Source organism: Notechis scutatus, chromosome 5 (genome assembly GCF_049901735.1).
Source record: "Notechis scutatus isolate UNSWTSFEM ecotype Mainland chromosome 5, rNotScu1.2, whole genome shotgun sequence".
Lineage (NCBI taxonomy): Eukaryota > Metazoa > Chordata > Lepidosauria > Squamata > Elapidae > Notechis > Notechis scutatus.
The window spans coordinates 54,024,348-54,047,207 of NC_142013.1; the positions used below are offsets into that span (position 1 = coordinate 54,024,348).

A 22,860-nucleotide genomic window follows, 5' to 3' on the forward strand; every position below is an offset into this window, starting at 1 on the left:
TATCAATTTCCTCTGTTTCCTGATGGGTGCATTTTTAAAATATCTTTTTATTGTAATTTTTAAAAAACTGTTTCTCCCCCCCCCCAAACAACTGACTGATGGTTCAGCTCTAGATTAAATTCAGCCCAGTCCTGACCCTGCTATCTAGAGCAAGATGAAGAAACTTGCTGCCAGGTGGATCTGGAGGCACTTTGCTCTCTTGCAGAGAACCAAATACATTGGGCGGAGTACAGGCAAATCTACTTTTATTGAAAGCTATGTAAGTTCTGCACTTTGTATGGCAAAATTTAAGACAGATTTTATTACATTTTAACTATTAGGCTTTGCTAAATTTCCTGTATAGATGAAAAAGTGCAAAAGAGTGAATCAGTTAGTCAAGTGAATAGTCAAGCCTTGGAAGTACCTGAATTGCTTTTGCTTTGAGCAAATAATCATGCTAAGAAATGCATACAATTAATTCTATAAAAATATTCTAGACAAATCTACAAAGGTTGATACAATATATAGGAAGAATATATAAAGTGGATATGTGAAATTTTTAAATAAAACTCAAAATTGTCTCAATAAATATGTTTGTATGTATGGAGAAGATCAATCCATATATACATCGATCACAGATGAATGCAAGTCCCCCATATCATAAAACCCGTTGTAGCAAAGAATTTTATATTTTAAGTAACTGAGTTTATTCAAAATGAAATCCATAATAATATTCTTTGGACTCTTTTTGTGTATATTTTAAAATTGGCCATAATTTTATTTAGGTTCCTTGTGCCAATGGAAAATATAGATAAATACATTTTAAAAACAGAGAATGGAACAGAGTTATTATATAGTATAATACTGGTGAGAGGCAGAGAAAGTTGTCTTGTTGAACAAGGAAGCAGGAAGCTAAAGTAATATGTGTCAATAAGGAAGGTAGAAGTGCTTTGGCTGCAGTTCTTTAAGGTAGAAATAAGAGATATACCAAATATATAGCCTTTTCTTTTTCTTTTTCTCCCTGCTAATTATCATTTAATCTTCCTTGCTATCATTGACATTTGACATGATATTAACACACTGAAAATTAATGTGATGCAATAGGCAGCAATCCATATAAAGGAATGGGAAACTCTGCTCTAGATTTATATATAAAGAAAATTCTAGGATTATGAATATTTTCAAATTTCCAGATCAACATTAACAAGAGAAGCACATCAGAAATTCTGCAATAACCAAATGCCCTTTCAGACCTCCTGACAATTCCACCATCTAGTCTGAAGAGCATTCTCATTTGGTTTGCCAAATTGTAATAATTACTGTTAAATCTGAATTTTTAACAGGTGAAGTAAAAGTACGTATGTTCTAATTTCTTTCATTTCATTTTTAAACAGTATTTCAAGTTTATAAACAATTTTTAAAAAGATTTATTTTTACTCATTACTTTCAAAAAGATGAAAATTTAGACAACAGTGAGAATCTGAATTGCCATGCTAGGCCAAGCTTATTTTATTACATACATTCTGCTTTCTAAGAACTAGTTAAATTCATAATGTAAACATGAAGCATACAGAGTTAAAATTCAAGGCCACAGTATTTCTGATTGTCATTTTTTTATGTCTTTGGTTGGCCGAGATCAACTCGTAGTGTATAAATGCATAAGTTATATAATTATTATATCAAAAGAAAAAATAACACTGATTGTATAATTCATTCTGACAAACGCACAGCGTTCGCGACTCGGAAAGAAAAACTGGCGCTGCCTAACAAATATGTCTACTGGCAATTGGGTTTTGTCCTTTTCAACTAAGTAGACAACAACTTCCCTTAAGAAGAATGAGGTTTGAAGTGTTATTTTAAATAGCACACAATTCCAGTTTAATATCTTTATAGAGAGATGCATACTTCGATTACCACTATTTCTCCCTCTTTTGACTTAAAAATAAAGGCTTTGTTTTTTTCTTTGATAATACTGAAAATGGCTTAATACATACTATGGTATTTGTCATGTCCAAGCAAATACTTCTTCAAAAACTGTCAGTTTCTCCCTCTTTAAAAGAAATACCTTTTCCTTCATCTTTATCACCCCATGTTCTCCTATTCCTTTCCTCTACATTGATCAGACACAGGGTTTTAATAGTGCTCTTGTGAGCTCCTATTTATTGCAACAGGGTCTGCACAGGAAAACTTCCTGACATTTGAACCCTTAGTCTACAATCATACACTTGCCCTTAGCACATCCTCAAACCCAATGTTTGGCTCAGAGCTCTGTAACATTATCCACACACTTTAACTTGTATTATGTTCACAGTTTTGAAATATCTCATCCCTCCCTCTTGATGGAATACAGTCCATTTTATTCCAACCACAACATGGTCTCCTCGAGAAATAAATTTGTCCCGCTTTTTACATATTTGGTTTTTTGTTAAAAAAATAGTTAAGTTTTTTTTTATGCATTTATATATTCATGTATTGCATCCAAGTTCGTAACAGAATATCCTTGTATTACTTTACTGTGATATGAAAAAAGACATAGTAATCTTATACATTTCTTCTGGTCCCATGTTTTAGTTATTATCACAAAATTTTACCTAAATATGTATTTCCTTCTTTCATGTTTAGACTTGATGTCAGCATATTTAGTAGCATCTTTACACTTTTTAATATCTCTGTATAAAAAAGTTTGTTTTATATCCTGGTCAGTATTATCAGTCTTTCAGGCACATTTTGTTCAGATTTGCTGGTTCTAATTCCTTGTATTTCAGGAAAACATACCCTTTAAAATATTCTTTCCTCTTTAGTAGTAAGTGCCAAGGTGAGAAGGCATATGAGTGGTTGGAAGCCTAGTGTTGGGATAGATGCTTCCAGTTGGTGAATTCCAGTATGGACTGGGTCCAGCAAAAAAGTTGGAGGAAGTAACAGGCAAAGCAGGAGCATGAGGAGCAACAAAGTTCATTTTCTGAGGGTGTGCATGATAGGAACTCATGTAGGGCAGGTCTGATGGATATTTATAGATGGATGATTCTGGAGGATGTGGCTGAAGGGCTTGAGCAATTCCATGGAAGTCAAATTTGTAGGCATAACGTTTACCATGGACTTTAGTCATTATATTTTTGTCATAATAATAACGAAGAGCACGACTGAGCTTGTCATAGTTCATATTGGGTTTGCTCTTCCTTTCCCCCCAGCGCCGTGCAACTTCATCAGGGTCAGTCATCTTGAACTCTCCATTGGTACCTTCCCAGGTGATGCAATTAGAATTGGAGCTATCTGACAGAAGCTCCAACAAAAACTGCCACAGCTGTATCTGCCCACTCCCTGCAGGTAGGGAAAAAAAAGAACCATTAGAGATATTTATTAGAAATTAACACAAAACTGTCTAGCCCATGTATGAAACAGTGGTCCATAATCTACATAGACCTCTAGGGTGCTCTTTCCCTGTTTCTCAGCTGATTCACCTGCCTGGACAAGAAGAGGAAGATATGAGAGGACCAAAGACATGCAAAGATATCACAATTATCTATAAAGTACACTTTCACCCAAAGCTATCTTCTATGTGTTCATTAGAAAAGCAGAAAAGGTCTTTAAAACAAGGCAATTCCTATCCTTTGTATACAATCCTTGACTCATCATTCATAGCATGTGAACTTTGACGTTTAGCCCCATGAAAGTAAGGTACTGTAGCTAGTCAGACTCCACAGAAGACAATGTTTACTCTTTATTATTTAGGAAGATCAAATTACTTATTTTAAAAATAAACGTTTTAACAATTTGCATTATGTATTGATTAACACTAAAAGTTTATTCTTCAGCATGGCCACTGATTTATTGGGATCTTTGCTAGATAGTCATTTACTTTTGGATTGGAAGTAGACAGTCTTTGTTTCAGATTTGTATCAGGATAACCATTCACTTTATAAGTAAATGTATGTAAATCTATAAATAAATTTCATACACTTTCTCATTGTTAAATTGTTGTTTTAAGTAACACAGATCAGATTGGTAGGATCCAAGCAGCCACACTAAAATTTTTAGAATCTATACTTGTTTTTCTAATGCTGCAGATCTCATCTAATATATTAACATGGTCTGAAAAGGAGCATGTTTTCAAAAACACTCAGTGACAAATTAGTAGAGCTTTTAAACACTTCTCTTTCACTTTTCCCCCGTAGTTAAAATTAAACACAATTTTGATGACAATGATAGACTCATAGAATGCAGAAATACCAGCTATCATCACTTGATCTTTTGGGTAATTAATACATTTCTTATTTTCAGGTAAAATTGCCAAAGCATTAATATTTTATCATACCTGGATTTGCAAGACGACTGCTTGTTGGACCAAGAATTTGATAAGGATCTAAATCAAGATAAAAATAGACATAAGCCAAAATTATGTAATAAATTTAAAAATGTTTCCAAACTAAATGCAGGGGATTAATATGCATGATCATAATATTGTTAACTTAGGTAAACTATATTTATCTGCCTGGTAAATCTTCCATCAGTTAAAACAAATACATTTAGATACTCATATTCAAGTAACTATAGAATATAGTTCTATATTCTATATATAGAATATAGCTGCATGGTGGCCTAGTGGTGCAGCTGCTGACCTCCCACTCAGAAGATTGAAAGTTAAATCCTAGATAGCAGCAAATGTTTTTCTCCTAGGGTGCAAAGAAAAAAAATATCTGCAGTGAACCCTGTATGGTGTCAGGAAGGGCATCCGGTCCATAAATGTTCAGCTCCATCTACTCGCCCTGACTCTACCCCAAATGAGGGATTACAGGGTTGTCAAACAGGAGTTTATTCTAGTAACTATAGATAGGATTACAAAAAAAAAAATTCGTGCTTACTTGTACTCCTTAGTTAAGTTGTGATGGTTTACCAGTCAAGGCCAATTTAATGAGTTTTATTGCCATCATGACAGAAATATGAAGGCTTTGAGGCATGAAGAGTAATGGACAGAGTTAAGTGGCTTTATACATACATACATACATACATACATACATACATACATACATACGCATATACATATGCATATGCATACGCATACATACATACATACATACATACATACATACATACATACATACTGTATCCCACACAGGGGTGGGATTCAGCTGGTTCAGGCCAGTTCGGGCAAACCAGATGTTAAATTTACACTTGGTTCATTGAACTGGTAGTTGAACTGACAAGCTGGCCCCACCCACCCTGCTCCGCTCCTCCCAAGAGTCTCCACACAGCCTGTTTTGGATGCAGGTAAGCGCAGGGTCCGTGTGGAGGCTCTGGGAGGGTGAAAAATGGCCCTCTTGGAAGTTCTGAAAGTCCAAAAATAGGCCTGTTTCCTGCTTCCAGAGGGCCTCTGGAGCCCAGGGGAGGCCATTTTTGCTCTCCCAGAGGCCTGAGGGAAGCCTTCGGACTCCGGGGAAGGCAAAAAACAGCCTTCCTGGAAGTTCCAGTAGGCCACGCCCACCATGGCCATGCCCACTCAGCAACTGGTTAGAGAACCAGTTGTTGGGATTTTTGAATCCCACCCCTGTATATGTATATATTTGTGTGTGTGTGTGTGTGTGTGTGTGTGTTTCCAATAAGTTTAGTAGGAGGTACTAACATCTATAACATTTTATTCAGGATTTCTCTCTTAAATAGAGATATAGTACAGTATATTTCACCCCAATCTTTTAGGAATTTAACCAGGGAAAGGTTCAGATTCCAAAATAATACAGAAAGGACAAAGTTTTTCTCTCTCTCCATGACAATCCATTATGGTTAAAATTATTTTTATTCCTGTCCTTATATTGAAACCATGAATTTTGTATAGAACCAGTGAAACATATAATTCATGATCCCAGGCAAAAGATGATGCTGCAGAGCCAAGGACCTTATATCATTTTTAATTTAGTAGACAGGTTTTGCACATTACATTTATTTACCTTACCACTTGCATGATAGCTATCTTCATTATTTTAAAATAATTTGAAAAACAGTAGATAATACAGTACATTTAGTTTTTTACTATATATAAGGTGGCTATTGCCTGCTCATAGTGCTCACACTAAGCACAAACTACTGAACATTTTCCATCACCTTTAGAATACAAAATATGCACAACCAAAGACATACCCAATTGAGGACGCTGGTCTTCTGTTTTGGTCACAGCTGAAGATGATGCTTGAGCAGCTAAAAACAGAAAACCAAACCAAAACCTGTATTACCATCTATGTCAAAGAGAGATATAAACAATATTCTTTGGAATGAAGGTACTTGGTACTTTAATCATAATAATAACAATCTCACAGAAATAATATGAAATCTATTGATTTCAGAACAGCAGACATTGTGAAGGAATGGATATGGGGGGGGGGTTGTTATGGTTTTTCTTGGCATTTGTCCAATATGACTAAAGGATCTGCATGTTTTTGCACTGTGCTTATCTAGTTTTTATAGCAAAACTACCAATATGGGGTACAATCAGAGGTGGTATTCAGCAGGTTTTGACCAGTTCTGGAGAAGCGGTGGTGGAAATTTTGAGTAGTCCGGATAACCGGCAAATACCACCTCTGACTGGAGATTTTACAGTATCCTTCCTCTGCCATGCCCACCAAGCCATGCCCACAGAACCGGTAGTAAAAAAATTTCAATCCCACCACTGGATACAATGAAGGTGTTTGCTCATTAACTGGGTTGTCACAGAGCCCAAGAGGGAGTGACTGGTTCAGGGGTGGGATTCTACCGGTTCGGACCTTGTTCCGACGATCCAGTCCCCTGCCCCTGCTCTTTCCTGTGCTTTATGTCTTTTTGTTAGAGCACAGCTGATTCGCATGGCAAAGCAGTTTGCCGCATCTCAGCTGTTTCTTCAGCTGCAGTTGAAGGTAAGTAATGTATATTTTAAATACATGCGGGCGAAGTGCATGCTCACCAAACCAGTTGTTATACTGATTGAATCGCACCCCTGGACTGGTTCAAAATCATCCATCTGGCTTCCATAACTAAGGGACAACTAGAATATGGATTCCCTGTTCACATCTGGCTGAATTATTATTATTCATGAAATGTGTATGCCACTTGACTTCCAACAACCTTGAAGATCAAACTTATTGATTATAGTTACATAATGTACTCTTGATTTCACCATGAAACTCTAATTTATTAATATGTTCTCTCAATTCTCAAAACAGATAATGAAAGTCAGGATTTTTTAAAAAATATGTTCTTATATTGGTTGCGTTAAGTATGAAATTTGTGAAGGTGAAATGCTTTAGAAATAGTCATGGTACTTCCGCTGGGTTTTCAGTTACGATATCTTTTACCTTTTGATTGAGGAGCAGGATGACCATGACTTGTCCATGCTGATCTTCTGGCTGGTTCATAAGGCATATCTGTGTGCAGAAGAAATCACTATAAGTCGATCTGATAGAAAATAGGAATCCTGCTTTAGGCCAAAAATGTCTGTCATCTGGTAGCTCTTGAAATTAGTAGTATTCCTGAGGGCAAAATATTCACCACAATATAAAATTCCACATTATTCTCACAGCTGTCTACTTAATTGCCACTGTATTAAAAAAAAAAATCTCTTCCTGGAGTTATAAACATATACAATGTTTGACATTTGTCCATCTATTATTGCATTGTATCACATTGCACTGCATTATTGTGTTCATTTGATTTGTATGGTTCTGTTCTATTTTGCATAGCAAAGTACCAAGATAATTAACAAATTAAAGATGAATTATTATTAATATTAAAATCATGGAAATAGCAGCCTTTATGATTCTGCATTCTTTTTGTCTCATTTTTTGAAAGCTCCAATTTATTATATGCATACATGTATTAGTTAGATTAATGGAGACATGACACTGCCATCAAAGAGATAGCTATGAACCTTCCTTCTCAAAATTGCACTTATGAGAAAGTTATCTGTTGTATTATGGCTATTTATCAGTTTTCATTATAACACTGAAATAAGTTTAAGAAAATTTAATGAGGACTTGACAATGTAAAATTAATTTAAGGATATTCATAATATACATTACAACAGTATTGAAAATATCCTCAAATGAACCGTTTGCATGACCACACTCAAAATATCCTATACTTTTTTTTAAAGTTTACATTTCAAGACATTTATGTTAAGATAGGTGTGGTGCATAACAGTATCTTCAATATATATATTGTTGTGGAATATACACAATTTATATATTCTTGGAAAAGCAATAAGATTGCAATCTAACAGATTCCTTCAGAAGAAAAATGTATTAAAACATGAAATTGTGCCAGTCATATTTATTCATTTTTCTAAATGAAAGCTACTTCCTTTCTTTTTCCATCCTTATTTGAGAAGAATTTCTATATTATCTTTTGAAGATCTATCTCAAGTTTTTTTTAAATGTAATACGCATAAGAGATATGTGTGCATTAAGGCCTATAAGAAGTTTTGCTATGAGTGGAAATTCATTTTAAAAAGCAAACAATTCCAAATGATCTGTTTTGCTCCACACAATCTTTTTCACTCCTTACATTTGGCTGTGCGTTAAAACTGTTTTGTTCCTGCTCTGTTTCTTTCTTATTATACTGTAGGATTATTTGATCCTTTTATTACTTAATTTAGAACCTTTCTATTCCTTTCAACCAAACAGATCAGTGGAAATAAATTATATACAAAGGTTTGGGATTTTGCCTGTATGTTAGCAGAATAACTTTCGACAATTGAACAGGATTCAATTCATTGTGTATAGGCAAAACAGCAGCTGATGAAAGAAAAAAATTAGCAATGGCTAGTTTTAGCTGGGCTCTAGACAGAACTCCCTCAGCAAATGTCTACAGGAAAGGCAGTTGGACAGCCGCTAAGGAATATTGCTAACCATCTCCTCTTCCTATTTCATGACTCCAAACAGAATGCATGCAGCCTACGATGTACTTCTTGATATCTATACATATACACAGATGAAAAGGGATGGGAGAACAGAAACACACAGAGACATAATTGTTGCTTCATTACACAGATAACAAAAAACAAAAGTCTGTTATGGTGACTGATGATAACAAAGCTGGAAAGAATGCTTTGTATTTTTCCCATCCTACAATTCTTTCCAAACAAAAGAGAATGTTGGAAATAAATTATGTAAAGGGGATGAAAACTCAATTTGTTTGTATAATTCTCCAAAATCAAATAGGGTCAATACTGGTGTGAAAGAAGATGGCAATCCCCTCCAACCTCAGGTTCAATAATGGACCAGACTCTGCTGGTTGTGGGGAAAAGTTACAAATTCCCTTTTCATGTCACAATTAGAAGGCAGCTCAGAATGTTGGCAGCTTCTTAATCTCCTCCCTTCACAGCCATTTGGCCAGCATGCAACTATTTTTAAGAAATTGAAAAGAATTCTAGAAACCATATTACTAGTACTCTCCCTATCTTATTATATACTGTGCAGGTTTTTGTGAAGAGAATATCAAAGTATATTGTTTGCTTTTATTTTTTTTTAAAAATACTAAAAAAAAAAAAACTAATTCATAAATAAATAAACAGAAGGCACAAAACCAGAACCAAAAAAGTTGGTGTATTAAATTAATAAAATCCTCTTTATGCCTAATCTCTTTTAAACCAATTCCTCACAATGGGCAGCAGAGCTGTGTGGCCTATCCAGGCCTTAATGTCAGGCCATCTCCCCATGGTCACCTGATCTTTCAGCACGCCCTAAAGTCTTTCAAAAACCGTGTGCCAAATATTTCCTCCTATTCTCCCCCTTTCTGTTCATTTTTTCCCTTTGTTCCTGTTCAGCGCCTACATCTAAACAGTGGCACTGACAATTATTCTCTCTTTCAGTAAAGAGAAACTTTTCTTTCTTTCAGTAAAAAAATTAATAGTGTTTCAGCATCCTGCAGAGCACAAGTACAGCTGTCTTGGTTTTCCTGCTGAATTCGATAGGCACTGAACAGATTCTGGATAAACAAAGAAAAAACAAAAACAGAAAGTGTGCTGCCTATTAAGGGTAAGGGGGGGGAATTCTGAGGAAGGAGAAAAATAGTTTGAAAAGAGGAAGGCTGTGACAGGAAGCAGAGTATCATCAAAGATTTCCTGACATCTTTTCGTAATTAATGTCCTAGATACCAGTAGAGAATTTGGTATGGCTTGGCAATGTGTGCTAAGCTCCAGGTGGACAAAACTACAATCATGTGTTAAAAGGGAAAAAAAAGGATAGAAATATCATATATTGTATAGTAAAACATGTACATCTCTCTGCATACCTGGCCTGGTGGTAATTCTTTGTGTTGCTTCAGGATAAACTGAAGTATTTGGAAAAATAAATGCTGCACCTCCTGGAAGCAAGAATAAAAAAACCCCATCATTATTGCTTTGCTTAAACGCAAACAAAAGCCTAGCTGATATGGTTAAAAATTCAGATACATTCTTTTATCTATGTCCATCATGTTCTCCTAAGCTAAACAAACTGAGTACCCTACCTGACAAAGTTGAAAGCACAGAATCACTCATTCCGTCAACAGAAGAACGCTTAGCAACAGGTTTTGAAACAACTATACAAGCAAGCCTAATTTCTCTTGAAAAGAAAATACAGCACAGATAAGTGAGTACCTATCAGCTCAAAATCAAATCCCACAACAACCACAACCTCAACTACAATCACAACTACAACCAAAAATAACCACTAAACCACAGCCACAAACAATTACTATCCCTTCAAATAATTCCACAAATAATATCTCCTTACTCATCAGAGACACCATGGAACGTGAACAGAAACGTCCCAATGCCATCTTATTTGGTCTCGAAGATACCAACGAATCAGATGACATCACCAAAGTTTGTGATATCATAAGCAACTCAAATACAACAAACGTCTCTCCTGAAGATATCATTGAAATAACCAGAGATGGCCATGGGTACAAATACAAGGACAGCTCTGTGGCCTCAAGATTTTGTAGAGTTGTATGCAAAAATGAGTCCAGCAAACACATATTCATTCATACAATAAACACCATTGCAAAAACCAATCCCAACCACAAAAAACTTCGCTCAAGACCAGACTTATCCAAAGAATCCGCTCCCGTGAACTCCACGCAGAACTCAAAAACCGTCTAGACAATGGAAAAAAGGACCTATACATTGACTACAGAACTTATTGCATCAAAAGAAAGTCACACAACCCACAACTCCACATCCAATCCCACCCCATCCAATCCAACATCACCCAAAACTAGGCATGCATGCCCCTAACTACCTCTATTCCAACCACAACTGGCCTTAAATGCAAGCTACTTAATGCAAGAAGCCTTGTAAATAAAATACCTGAATTTCTCCTCTTACTAAATATGGCTAAATTCGACATTATATTTGTCTGTGAAACATGGCTCAATGCATCTCTTCCTGACTCCATTACCACAGTAAGAGACTATCATGTTTACCGATCAGATTGTGAAATCCGTAGAGGAGGTGGTGTTGCTATCGTCCCTACATCTAAAAAACATCCAAGTTACCCAGGAGCTTGCTATTCCTGAGACTATCGTCTGTGAACTGTCCTTAAATATCACATTTAGGTTCTTACTATGTTGCAAAGCCCCTGATTATGACATCGAACATGCAAACAAGCTAAATACACTTCTAACATGGGCAGCATCCTGCCCACATGCTTTTATCTTTCTTGGTGACTTCAATCTACCTCATATTAACTGGACCCTTAACGAATGTACAACTGAACCCACACATGCAACCTTCTACAATGCAGTAACAAATCTGGGACTAGAACAACTAGTAACCAACAATACTAGACTTAACAACTGCCTCGATCTCATCTTCTGCAATGGTTTGAATTCAATTTACGGAATACAAATTAAAGAACCCTTTTCCAATAGTGACCACAACATGATTGACTTTTGTCTCAACATACGTCCACACAAAAATCATCACAATGATGCAATCCCCAATTATAATTTCAAAAAAGGCAACTATGATCTTATAAACAACGATCTTTCATCCCTTGATTGGCAATTTCTATTCTCTGGATGCAATACTGTAGAAGACCATTACAACATATTTTTACTTGAAGTCAAAAGAGTCATCAAACTATATGTACCATTAACAACTCCCAAAACCAGAAAAAACAAATTGCCCAAAACAATAAGGAAGCTTCAATCCAAAAAGAAATTACTTTGGCGGAAAAACAAATCTGGTCACGTTGCCAACTTCAAAAGCCAATATAAAAATTGGTTTCCGGTTTGTCGGCTTCGCGAGCGGTAGGGATTCGCGAAGCTGCGCGATCCCTGCCGCGCTAGCCGTTTTGGGGCTCCGACCCGGACGGGTGCGGAGCAAGGCTGCCCTGCAGGGGTAGCTGAAGGTAAGGGGGATCCGGAGGAAGGGTTTGGGGGTGTTGCAGACCCCCTCCCTGGCCGGCAGAACCCCCTGTTACCAGGACGGTGCAGCGGCGGTCCGCAATGGCCGCCACAAAGAAGTTGACAGCCGGGCAAGTATGCGCAGGAGGAAGAAGAGAAAGTTATTGAAAGTGAAAGTTCTTCTTGGTCGACCCAGGGCTTTGAGATTTATCTAATTTAATTCCTGGAAAAGATGGTTTTCTGATGATTTCTTCCACAAGAGAAAAAAAGCGGCTATTTTGAGGTGCTGAAGGGAAAGTTTACTCTCCCTCCCGACGGAATTAAGCCGGAAGGGAGAGGATAAAGAAAATATATAAATTTGGATCTTGTTGGAGGAGATGCCTTGAAGACTTGAGGACAGAAATACAATCTTAATAAGGCTTTAAAATATAGACTTGGATTCTTTTTTTTATTTGTTTGATACCACCCCTGGAAGAGGAAGGGGGAATTTTGGCTTGCTTGGATTTATTGAGGATTGTGGATTTTGGGATTGTTTTGCCTTTCTCTCGGAATATTTGGTTGGTGTAAGAAGAAAGAGGAATAAAGAAAAGAAAAGATTTATTTATAATGGCTTTCCTTTTTGAAGACCTGAGGGATGAATATGAGCAAACAAAAGCAGCCTGCAAAGATGGCATGGAAAAAGCTTTTCTATTTCTAGAAATGGCGCTGGTCAATTACCAACAGACAATGGAACAGATGGAAACGGAAGAAGAACAACAAGGAAGAGACGAAGACGCCATCTTCATTGAATCCCAAAACTTATCTAAGGAAGAAGGAAGGAAGAGAACAAGGAAAATGAAGGACTTAAGATCTAAAAAAACATTTGAGAAAGAGAAAAATATGATGCAAAGTAAATATAATGATAACAAACAAGAGAAAAAGGGAACACAACAGAGAAGGGATCCCAGCAAGGCAGAGGTTAGAAGAAGAAGGGGGGCTAGGAAGATTTGGTGGGGGAAGAAAGAAAGGGGAAAGGCGGAGAAAAGCCTCAAAGCTTTAAAATTGGATGGGAGAAGAGGGATTTTTTTTAGAGACAAAGGATGAAATATAATTTTTTGTAAGAAAGATTCTGCTAAGGTACAGAAGATGGTATTGTAACATTTATATTTGAAATAGTAAATTAGAATGGTTTAAGATTTAATAAGAAATTAAAATGTTGAAGTTTTTAATAATGATTGATTTTTAAAATGTAATAAAATATCGAAGGAAAGGAGGATACAATGTATTTAAACATTTTTGGTGGATAGAATGTACCAAGCAGAACCAAATTGGGTATTTGTTATGCTGAATGTTAATTTTACTAACTTAGAGGGAGGATAGAAAGGCATCATACTCTGATTAGTGATTTCAGGAGAAAATTTTTTTTTATTATTATTATAAGAAGAGATAGAGGGATAAATGAATGGGCAAAAGATACAAATTTAATGATTTAATTAAGATGGATTAAATAAGATAGAAATGTGAAGAGTGATATGTGCTATTATTTTAGCCCATGCAAAGAGAGGTAACTGGGGCCAAGGTACTTTACTAAAAGATTTTTTTTTATGTTTGTTTGTGTTTGTTTGTGTTTTATGAGAATATTGGGGAAATTATTGTAGAAAGACAGGGAAAGATTTAATATGTAATGATTTGTTTGTTGTTGAAACTTTTAATAAAACTTGTTTTTAAAAAAAAAAAAAAAAGCCAATATAAAAATTTATGCCACCAGATAAAAACTGAATGCACCAATTATCACATTAAACAAGAAGAAAACCTTATACGCACCAATTCCACCTGCACTTTCTACAATTTTGTAAACAACAAACTAAAAGACTCAAAGTCCATCCCACCCCGAAAGGACCTAATGGTAAAGACAGCAACAACAACACTATTAAAGCCAACCTCTTTAACACATTCTTTGGCTCAGTATTTGTAAACAGCAATGGATCATGCCCAGTATTTCCTAGTTGAACCACAGACAACTACAATGATCTAATACATATCGATTTTACAGAAGACAATGTTGAAAAAGCACTACACAATCTAAAACCATCTCTATCTATTGAACTGGATGGAATATGTGCCTACTTCTTTAAAAAGCTACCCACTTCCATAGCCGAACCTCTAAGCATAATCTTTGAAAAATCTTTCAGGACCAGCTCCTTGCCAAAACTATGGTCACAAGCCATGGTCATCCCTATCTTCAAAAAGGGAGACCCCAGCCTAGTTGAAAATTACAGACCAATCTCTTTATGCTGCATCACCTGTAAAGTCATGGAATCAATTATTAACCAATCCATCATCCTCCACTTAGAAACATACAACCTACTCTCTAATAAACAATTTGGTTTTAGGAAAAAGCTATTATGTAATCTGCAACTCTTACACTGCAAAACATATGCACTACACAACTAGATCAGGGCAAAGCAATAGACACAATCTACATCGACTTCTGTAAAGCCTTTGATTCAGTGGTACACGACAAACTACTCCTAAAACTAAAATCTTATGGTATCTCTGGACACCTGCATAACTGGACAGAAGCATTCCTGTTAAACAGACAACAAATGGTCAAAATTGGGAGCGTCATATCAAATTCTGTACCTGTCAACAGTGGTGTCCCCCAAGGCAGTGTTCTAGGACCATCTCTTTTCATACTCTACATAAATGACCTCTGTGATCATATCAAGAGCAACTGTGTTCTCTTCGCTGATGATGTAAAGCTATTCAACAGCACAGACAATACTGCTACCCTTCAAAAAGACCTTGACTATGTATCAGAATGGTCAAACAAATGGCAACTTCAAATCTCAACAAATAAATGCTCTATCCTACATATTGGCAAAAAATATATATCAGAAAATAAAATACAGGCTGAATAGTCAAGACCTTGTTGATGATCCAAACTCTGTCAAGGATCTTGGAGTACTCATCTCAAATGACCTAAGTGCTAGAGCCCACTGTAACTACATAGCCAAAAAGGCATTAAGAGTTGTTAACCTAATCTTACGTAGCTTTTTCTCTGGCAATATTATACTAATAACTAGAGCATACAAAACATTTGCTAGAGCAATACTCGAATACAGCTCATCAGTCAGGAACCCACATTACGTATCTGATATTAACACAGTTGAGAAAGTCCAGAAATATTGCACAAGAAGAGTTCTCCACTCCTCTACTCGTTGCAGAATACCTTATGCCACCAGACTCAAAATTCTAGACCTAGAAAACCTAGAACTACGCCGCCTTCGGTCCGATCTAAGTATAGTATATAAAATCATACATTGCAATGTCCTACCTGTCAATGAATACTTCAGCTTCATCCATAACAACACAAGAGCAAACAATAGATACAAACTCAAGGTTAATTGCACCAAACTTGATTGCAGGAAATACGACTTCAGAAAGAGAGTGATCAATGTCTGGAATACTCTACCTGACTCTGTGGTTTCTTCCCCAAACCCCAAACCCTTTAACCTTAGACTGTCTACTATTGACCTCACCCCTTTCCTAAGAGGTCTGTAAGGGGGCGTGTATAAGCGCACCAACATGCCTACCGTCCCTGTCCTATTGTTTCTTTTATATATTTTTTATTTTTCTTATATGTATCCATGTATTCATAACTATGTTTTTACTTATACCTATTATCTTGTAAGCAATTGACAAATAAAACAAACAAACTCCTGGAACATGGTAGATTGGCGTTTTGTAGGTCTCAGTGAAAGAGTGAGCTTTGTTTCGTCTCCTTTCTTCCCCTGGTAATGCGAGAAATGCTTTCTCTCCTCCCCCCAATAACCACTGGCTGTGGCTGGGTTTGGCAGTGAAGTGCTGAAGTGAGCGTAGTGCCCCCAGGGACACCTTTCCTTGCCTGTCTCCAGGTGATGCTGGAAGAGCCCCCCCAGCTTTTTCTTGGCTGCAGATTTGAGCCTCTCAATCCTTCACCTGGGATCTGAAAGGAGCTCCCACTTTCTCTCCCTCCTCCCCAATTATTCATCAAGAGCAGCAGTCCTTCTGCAGGCAGATGCCCGCTGAGAAGCCCCCTGGAGTGGCAGCCAAGGGGTGCTGCCCCCCAAGGAGAGCAAAGCCCCCTTTCTGCCTCTGCTTCTCCTGGTGGCAGTTGCCCCGAGGCCCCTCAGCTCAGACATACACACCCCCTACCTGCTCTTCTGTCTCTTTGGAAGGGGCCAGGTGGGGGGAGGCTTCCAGCCCGGAATGTTTTATTTTGTTATCATTAAGCATTTACATTTTTGTTATAATTAAATAAGTAAGTGTATGTGTATGTGTGTGTGTGTGTATATATATATATATATATGTATATATGTATATATGTATATATGTATATATGTATATATATGTATATATATATGTATATATGTATATATATGTGAAATTTATATTTAACATAAAAATTATATTAAATATATTAGCTTTTTTTTAAAAAAATGTATTAGTGGTCCTTGGAATTTAAAAGTATGAGTTTGGTGGTCCCTGAGATCCAAAAGGTTGGCGACCCCTGGTCTAGTCACTGTCTCTTACTGCTTGTCAGTTAACCTACCAGTAGTTGGTAAAACTCTTGCAATGATAAAATTGGGGATTTACTGAACATACTGAATTACAAGGAAAAATAAGGTAGAAATAAAATAATGAAATAAAATTAATAAACTATTAACTCATGAAATTTAGATTCTACTTGAAACAGGTTTAGCAAATTATTTTAAGCTACAGTATGAAATGCATGAAGTTTTTTAAGAATGATATATCACATCTCTTTCTAAAAGGACAATTGTATAGAGCAAAACATAAATTGATGTCAAGTTGCTTAACATGTTATTGATCACATTTCTAAGTCCTATTCTAAGTGTGTAATTCCATATACTGTATTTATTTATACTGGGGAAACCAAAAGATTACATAAATATAATTAACATTGAAAAATCTATCCTTTCTTAAAAAGCGCCCAGAGCTAAGAATTATTATACAAGGTGTTATTTCTGGTCACTAGAAGTCATTAAAACTGTCAGGCATGAATGATAACAAAAATGAGGTATCCTGAACTTTTATTTGATCAAATTATAGATATTACATTACCAGATGCACAGTTCAAAAAAAAAGGACTTGTTTTAATTACAGGCAGTTGAACAAAAATTAAAGCTATACAATTTGTCTCTTTTCCCTACTGTTTTTTTAAAAATTAATAATCTGATCTGATGGGCAAACATCTCACAAGAATATTTGCATTTTTCTGGGAAGTTATCTAATGATTCACAGTAGTAATCCAATGTACTGTAACTCAGTGATCCCCAACCTTTTTGATGCCGCGGCCCGGTACCGGCATCAGCTGGGTGCCGCGCCCGGTACCGGCATCAACTGGGCGCCGCCATCTTTTGACGAAAAAGTGCTTCCGGTGACCTCACCGGAAGCACTTTTTCATCAAAAAGATGGCGGCGCTAGCGCATCCAGTGAGCTTTTTCGGGTAGAAATGGCTTTCTACCCGGAAAAGCTCACCGAGTGTTGGCGCCATCTTTTTGATGAAAAGTGCTTCCGGTGAGCTTTCTACCCGGAAAAGCTCACCGGAAGCACTTTTTACTAAAAAAGATGGCGGCGCCCAGCAAACAGCGGCCCGGTAAGACTTGTTCCACGGACCGGTACCGGTCCACGGACCGGCGGTTGGGGACCCCTGCTGTAAATGATAAAAAGAATATAAGAGAAGCTAAATGTCTAGAAGCCCAGGAGATTAAACAGATATTTGTTTGGCGCACACAACAATGGATCTCAGGTAAGATTTCCTAGTTAAGGGAAAAATCCAAAAATGTCTCCCTCTGGTATTAAAAGTGCTTGAGATACTACATTATTTACTGCATACCATTAGATTGCACCATTTAAAGATATTTAAAGTAGTTCCACTGGTTTTAAAAGTACAGATAGAATAAAGATTAAGCTTGCAAAAAGATTAGAACAACTGATATGTTTCAGCCTCTTAAATTCACAATTCTTCTTTCTCACATGAATTGCATAGTAAGTATCTGATCTCACTGTATGTAGAACATTATAAGGTCAGAAAGCAAGCTAGGCTACAATGTTCTTTTTTCCTTCCATTTCCTTCCTTTTGCACATGTACAAAAACTTTTTTTCCCATGGAATACCAATTCAAAATTTAGTTCCTTCACTAACATAAGGCAACTCGGCAAAAGCTGCCCTGCTATTTTCTTTTGTTTTATTTACATGGTAGGAAAAATTACCAGGAGAACTAATGTTGGGTATATTCCATGTGAGTCTCATAATTTTGTTCATATTTATATGGGAAAGGCATAGGTGACTAATTCTTCTCTTCTCACTGAACAATATTGCTTCAAGAGTGCTAAATGTTTTACATGTTTATGAATAGCATTGGGTGTATGAAATTCTATCAATATTAAAACATATATGACAGTCTTAAGCACTCTTTAAAAAATACAGTCAACATGTATCTCTTAGACAGAAATCCTGAACTTTAAAATTGGCCTATAAAAAGGGGAGCAGTGACAGCATTACCTGTATTTCTAGCATGCATTAACCGTGGAGAGTTTTGTAAAGCCTTATCAACATCATCTGAAGTCAAATGTGGAAGAGGAGCTACAAAACAAAAAGCAACACCAAGAATTTTAAAAAAAAAGTCAGAATTATCTTACTAACCATTTTCTTTTAGTATACTAGGATTACTTATAGTCATGAGTCCATTCATGTCTTTGTGGGAACGGGTTTATGATTTTTCTATTGGAAGCAGAGAGTTTTAAGTCAGAATAATATTAAGGAATGTCTTAATGACAATATTCATTATGAAATCTGTGAAAAATATGTCATATTGGTGTTGCACTGCCTGATATTAAAACAATGGTCACTTACATTTTAAAAAAATTTAGAACCAAAGCATTTTCTATATGCCTTAAGTAACCAATTCACTTTGTTCTTCTCCTACTTTTAAATGTTATATATTACTTTATATTATTTATATTTGGGGGGGCTTTTCCTTAAACTTGAAAACATCAATTTTAATGGAATTTTCTAAAGTGCTCATTTTGTTGCATAGAACACATGCCTGAATATACTCAAAATCAGTATGTCTATGATTTCATTTAGAATTAACATTTCAGAAATGGAAAGAAAGCAAAGTTATATGACCAGAAAAAACATTATTACCCATTCTAATCATATAAAATATATATTGTTTTAGTTTTCATTGTTTTAAAAATAATCAATAATTTCCTAACTGGAAGAATTTAGCATCTTATAGGCATACATCTTTAAAGAAAAGTCAAACCTATTTATTTCTTACTTTCTCTGAGGTAGTGTAAGTGTGAAAGAAGAATATCTGCATTGTAGCTTGGTGTGAGCCTCTGGAAGTCATCTTTGGTCATCTTACACAACTCCTTCCCGTCAATATCTTGAAATAGCATGATGTCCACATCTGGGAGGCCATATTCCTTGACAGCCCATTCTAGCCATTGGCGTACATGGTCTGTGCTCCACAATGTAGGATCTATTTTGAAAGCAGAAAATGTCATTTTATTTATTTTTGTTTATTTATTTATCTTGTCAAACGATTATAAGATAACAAGTATAAGTATAAACATAGTTATGAATACATGAAATGGATACATATAAGAAAAATAAAAAGAAACAATAGGATAGGGATGGTAGGCACGTTGGTGCGCTTATGCAAAAATTTCTAAGCTCTTTTCCCAGGGCAAACATGTTCTACTAATACTGATTAATTTTATTGAATAATTCTAGAATTCTTGCTTTTATTAACTTAAAAAGACTATGTGTACTAGAAGACTCTGGGAACAGATTTGTTCTTGAGTCTGGGAGAGGGAGAAAGGAGGGAGGGAACCTTAAAATAGAGTTGAAAAAAGTGGGGAAATTGAGAAAGACTGTAGCACAGCATTTATTTTGGTGGTGCAGGATATGGCTCAGAGTACATAGAAATCTATTTTAAGAGAAAAGCCTTTGATGTTAAATAATTGTAATATCACCTAAAGGTATAAAATAGTTAACCTATCTCCACCAACTAATTGATACATTATTCCCTTTTCTATATGGGCACTTTTGAACCGTTTTGTTCTTCCTTCCTAAATTTATTTGCCATTCATTTCATCTAGAAGTGACCCTGATTTATCATCAGATAAATATTCTTAACATTAACCATTAGTAAATATTTGCTCTAGAAGAGATCTTTAGCAATTTTCTGTAGCATTTTCCCTATTGCAGTATGAAATATACTGTGCATATTTGTGGTTTAAAGACAACAGCAAACTCACTGAATTAAACAAACTCATTACATAGTATTTCATCACTTAAATGTAAAATAAGTTTTTCTTATTTTCAGATCCGGAGAAGCAGGCATATATTTAGCCTATGTGCCATGACAACCAGCATGAGATGTTCTGAAAGTTTTGACAGCAACTGAAATGTTTTTCTTCAACATGTTTGAACCCAGAAGATCAGGGAATGGTAGGTGCTGGTACTTTAAGAAGATACTTGAAATAATAGTATGACAAACTGAATGAAGTTTTTCTTGGTACTTTATGTGTTTATTGTTTTTTGTTTAGATTCTTTTTTATACTTTGGCTTATTTTGTATTTTTTATAAATTAATTATTGTTATTGATAATGTATGCCACCGTTGAGTGAGGCAGGTATATAAAACCATAAAATGAAATATATAAATAATAATAAGTCTTTCACTTCATTTGGCAGTCCTTCTGGTTTTTCTTCCTTTTGTAATAATGTATCCTTGGATTTAACTGTTCTAATAAAATTCTACATAACATCGTCAGACAAAAACAGGCAAAGCATAACTTGCCTATAGTCTCCTGTTTCCCCAGGTTAATCCTAATTTGAATATTATGACCAAAATTAACAATACAAAACATACTAATTTTGGGCAGAAATCTAAGAGAAAATATATATAAATATAATTACAAAAACTCTATAAAAATGAAGATAAAACAAGAAAAATTCTGCCTCACTTCCAATGATCTTATTATCTCAGTGTTTTGCCTCATCCAGCCTTTGTCCTGTGAAAAAATAAATTAAACAAGTTTCCCCTAAGTGTTTGTCAGTGCATTACACTTTCTCCTTCTCTCCTCCTCCTCCTCCTTTTTCCTCCTTTTTTCCTCCTTCTCCTTGAATTTATGCATAAACTGATTTCTGAGATGTTGAAAACAACATAATTTTACCAAATTAAACACTATGCTGTTAATTTCAATGGAAGAGAATTAAGTGTATGCTCCAGTTGTATTCTGAAATCAGTATGGGAATGTATTTAGTGATAAGATACATTGTCTTTAAATAGTAATTTAAAAATATTTGCTCACCTGCTGGAACAATAACTCTTCGTTCATTGGTGGTCATATTCGGTGGAGGGATGTGCTTTTCTTCCATATAGTTTCCATAGTTCATGCCAACATTTTCAGTGTTATTAGTCATCTTTCCACTTTTTGTCACACTGCAGTTGTCAGGGGAAGTCCTAAGGAAACAATTTAAAATTTTCTGGATAATATAGAATTTTTTTTTTAAAAAAAGTTGAGAAGTGAAGGAAGTACTCTAAGGAAAGTTTTATCTGCTGCTCATCTGCAATCTCTCACAATCTTGTTTCTGTTAGCTTTTGAAGTCTACAATGGATGTCAGGTGGAATAGAGAGTTCAATGTTGAAATTTTAGGAGATTCAACTCTAAGAGTTCTATTTAAAAAAAATTAAATATGTTTATTTTGTTTCCATATTATTCCACAAGTCACTGAAATGCAAATATTATAATTCAACATAAAACAATATAATTAAAATATCCATAATATTAATAGATAAATCTATGCTATATAATAAATAAGAGCCTATTTGTCCAATATGTGAGATCAGATTAATACAGTGACACTAGTTTGTCCCAGACTATTTGTTACTTTAAATTTAGTTAACTCTTGAAAAAGTAGATTTCTCACTAGTCCTCAAACTTGTGGCTGACAATTTGGAAATAATTGAGTCATATATGCAACTCTTATACTGTTGTATAAGATTAAATTCATTATTTCAAATTAAGTGCAAGGCAGCACTTATAGGCCACTTAAGTAGTTTAACAATCTCAGGAAAGTGATTCATTCTGACAAAGGTTTATGAACATCACTCTTTTAAAACAGCTTCCCAAAACCACACAGGTCTCTGCTTCTAAACAACAAAAGGGTAGAGTTGCCTCATTTCACTTCACTTGAAGAAATGGGTTTCTGCTCAGCCAGCCACAAATTCCGCTAATTAAGCAGTTGATAGGCAAAGAAATAAATCTACTTTGACTCATTTAATAAAAAGATTAATTAGTCATGCTAATGTTTTTTTAATTTATCAAGAATAGCAATAGCACTTAGGCTTATATATTGCTTCACAATGCTCTCTAAGCAGTTTACAGACTAACCATATTGCTCCCAACAATCTGGGTCCTCATTTTACCAACCTCGGAAGGATGGAAGGCTGAGTCAACCTTGAGCC

General features: G+C 35.6%; 1 protein-coding gene across 7 annotated transcripts in view; it reads right to left on the minus strand.

Annotated features, from left to right (window-relative positions):
- Positions 1-1,472: 1,472 nt before the first annotated feature.
- The window catches only part of ERG (ETS transcription factor ERG), a 128,979-nt gene continuing 107,591 nt past the window's right edge, over positions 1,473-22,860 (minus strand). For 4 of the 7 annotated variants that reach the window (XM_026664248.2, XM_026664241.2, XM_087966780.1 and 1 more), the window contains 8 exons: positions 21,704-21,855; positions 19,661-19,864; positions 18,880-18,960; positions 10,231-10,302; positions 7,296-7,364; positions 6,109-6,165; positions 4,292-4,339; positions 1,473-3,297 (listed from right to left, as the gene is read on the minus strand). In XM_026664248.2, the coding sequence (XP_026520033.1) occupies positions 2,777-3,297; positions 4,292-4,339; positions 6,109-6,165; positions 7,296-7,364; positions 10,231-10,302; positions 18,880-18,960; positions 19,661-19,864; positions 21,704-21,855 (1,204 nt within the window). In that variant the 3' untranslated portion in view covers positions 1,473-2,776. The remainder of the gene's footprint in view (positions 3,298-4,291; positions 4,340-6,108; positions 6,166-7,295; positions 7,365-10,230; positions 10,303-18,879; positions 18,961-19,660; positions 19,865-21,703; positions 21,856-22,860) is intronic. The other 3 variants (XM_087966781.1, XM_087966783.1, XM_087966782.1) reach the window with 1 other exon arrangement.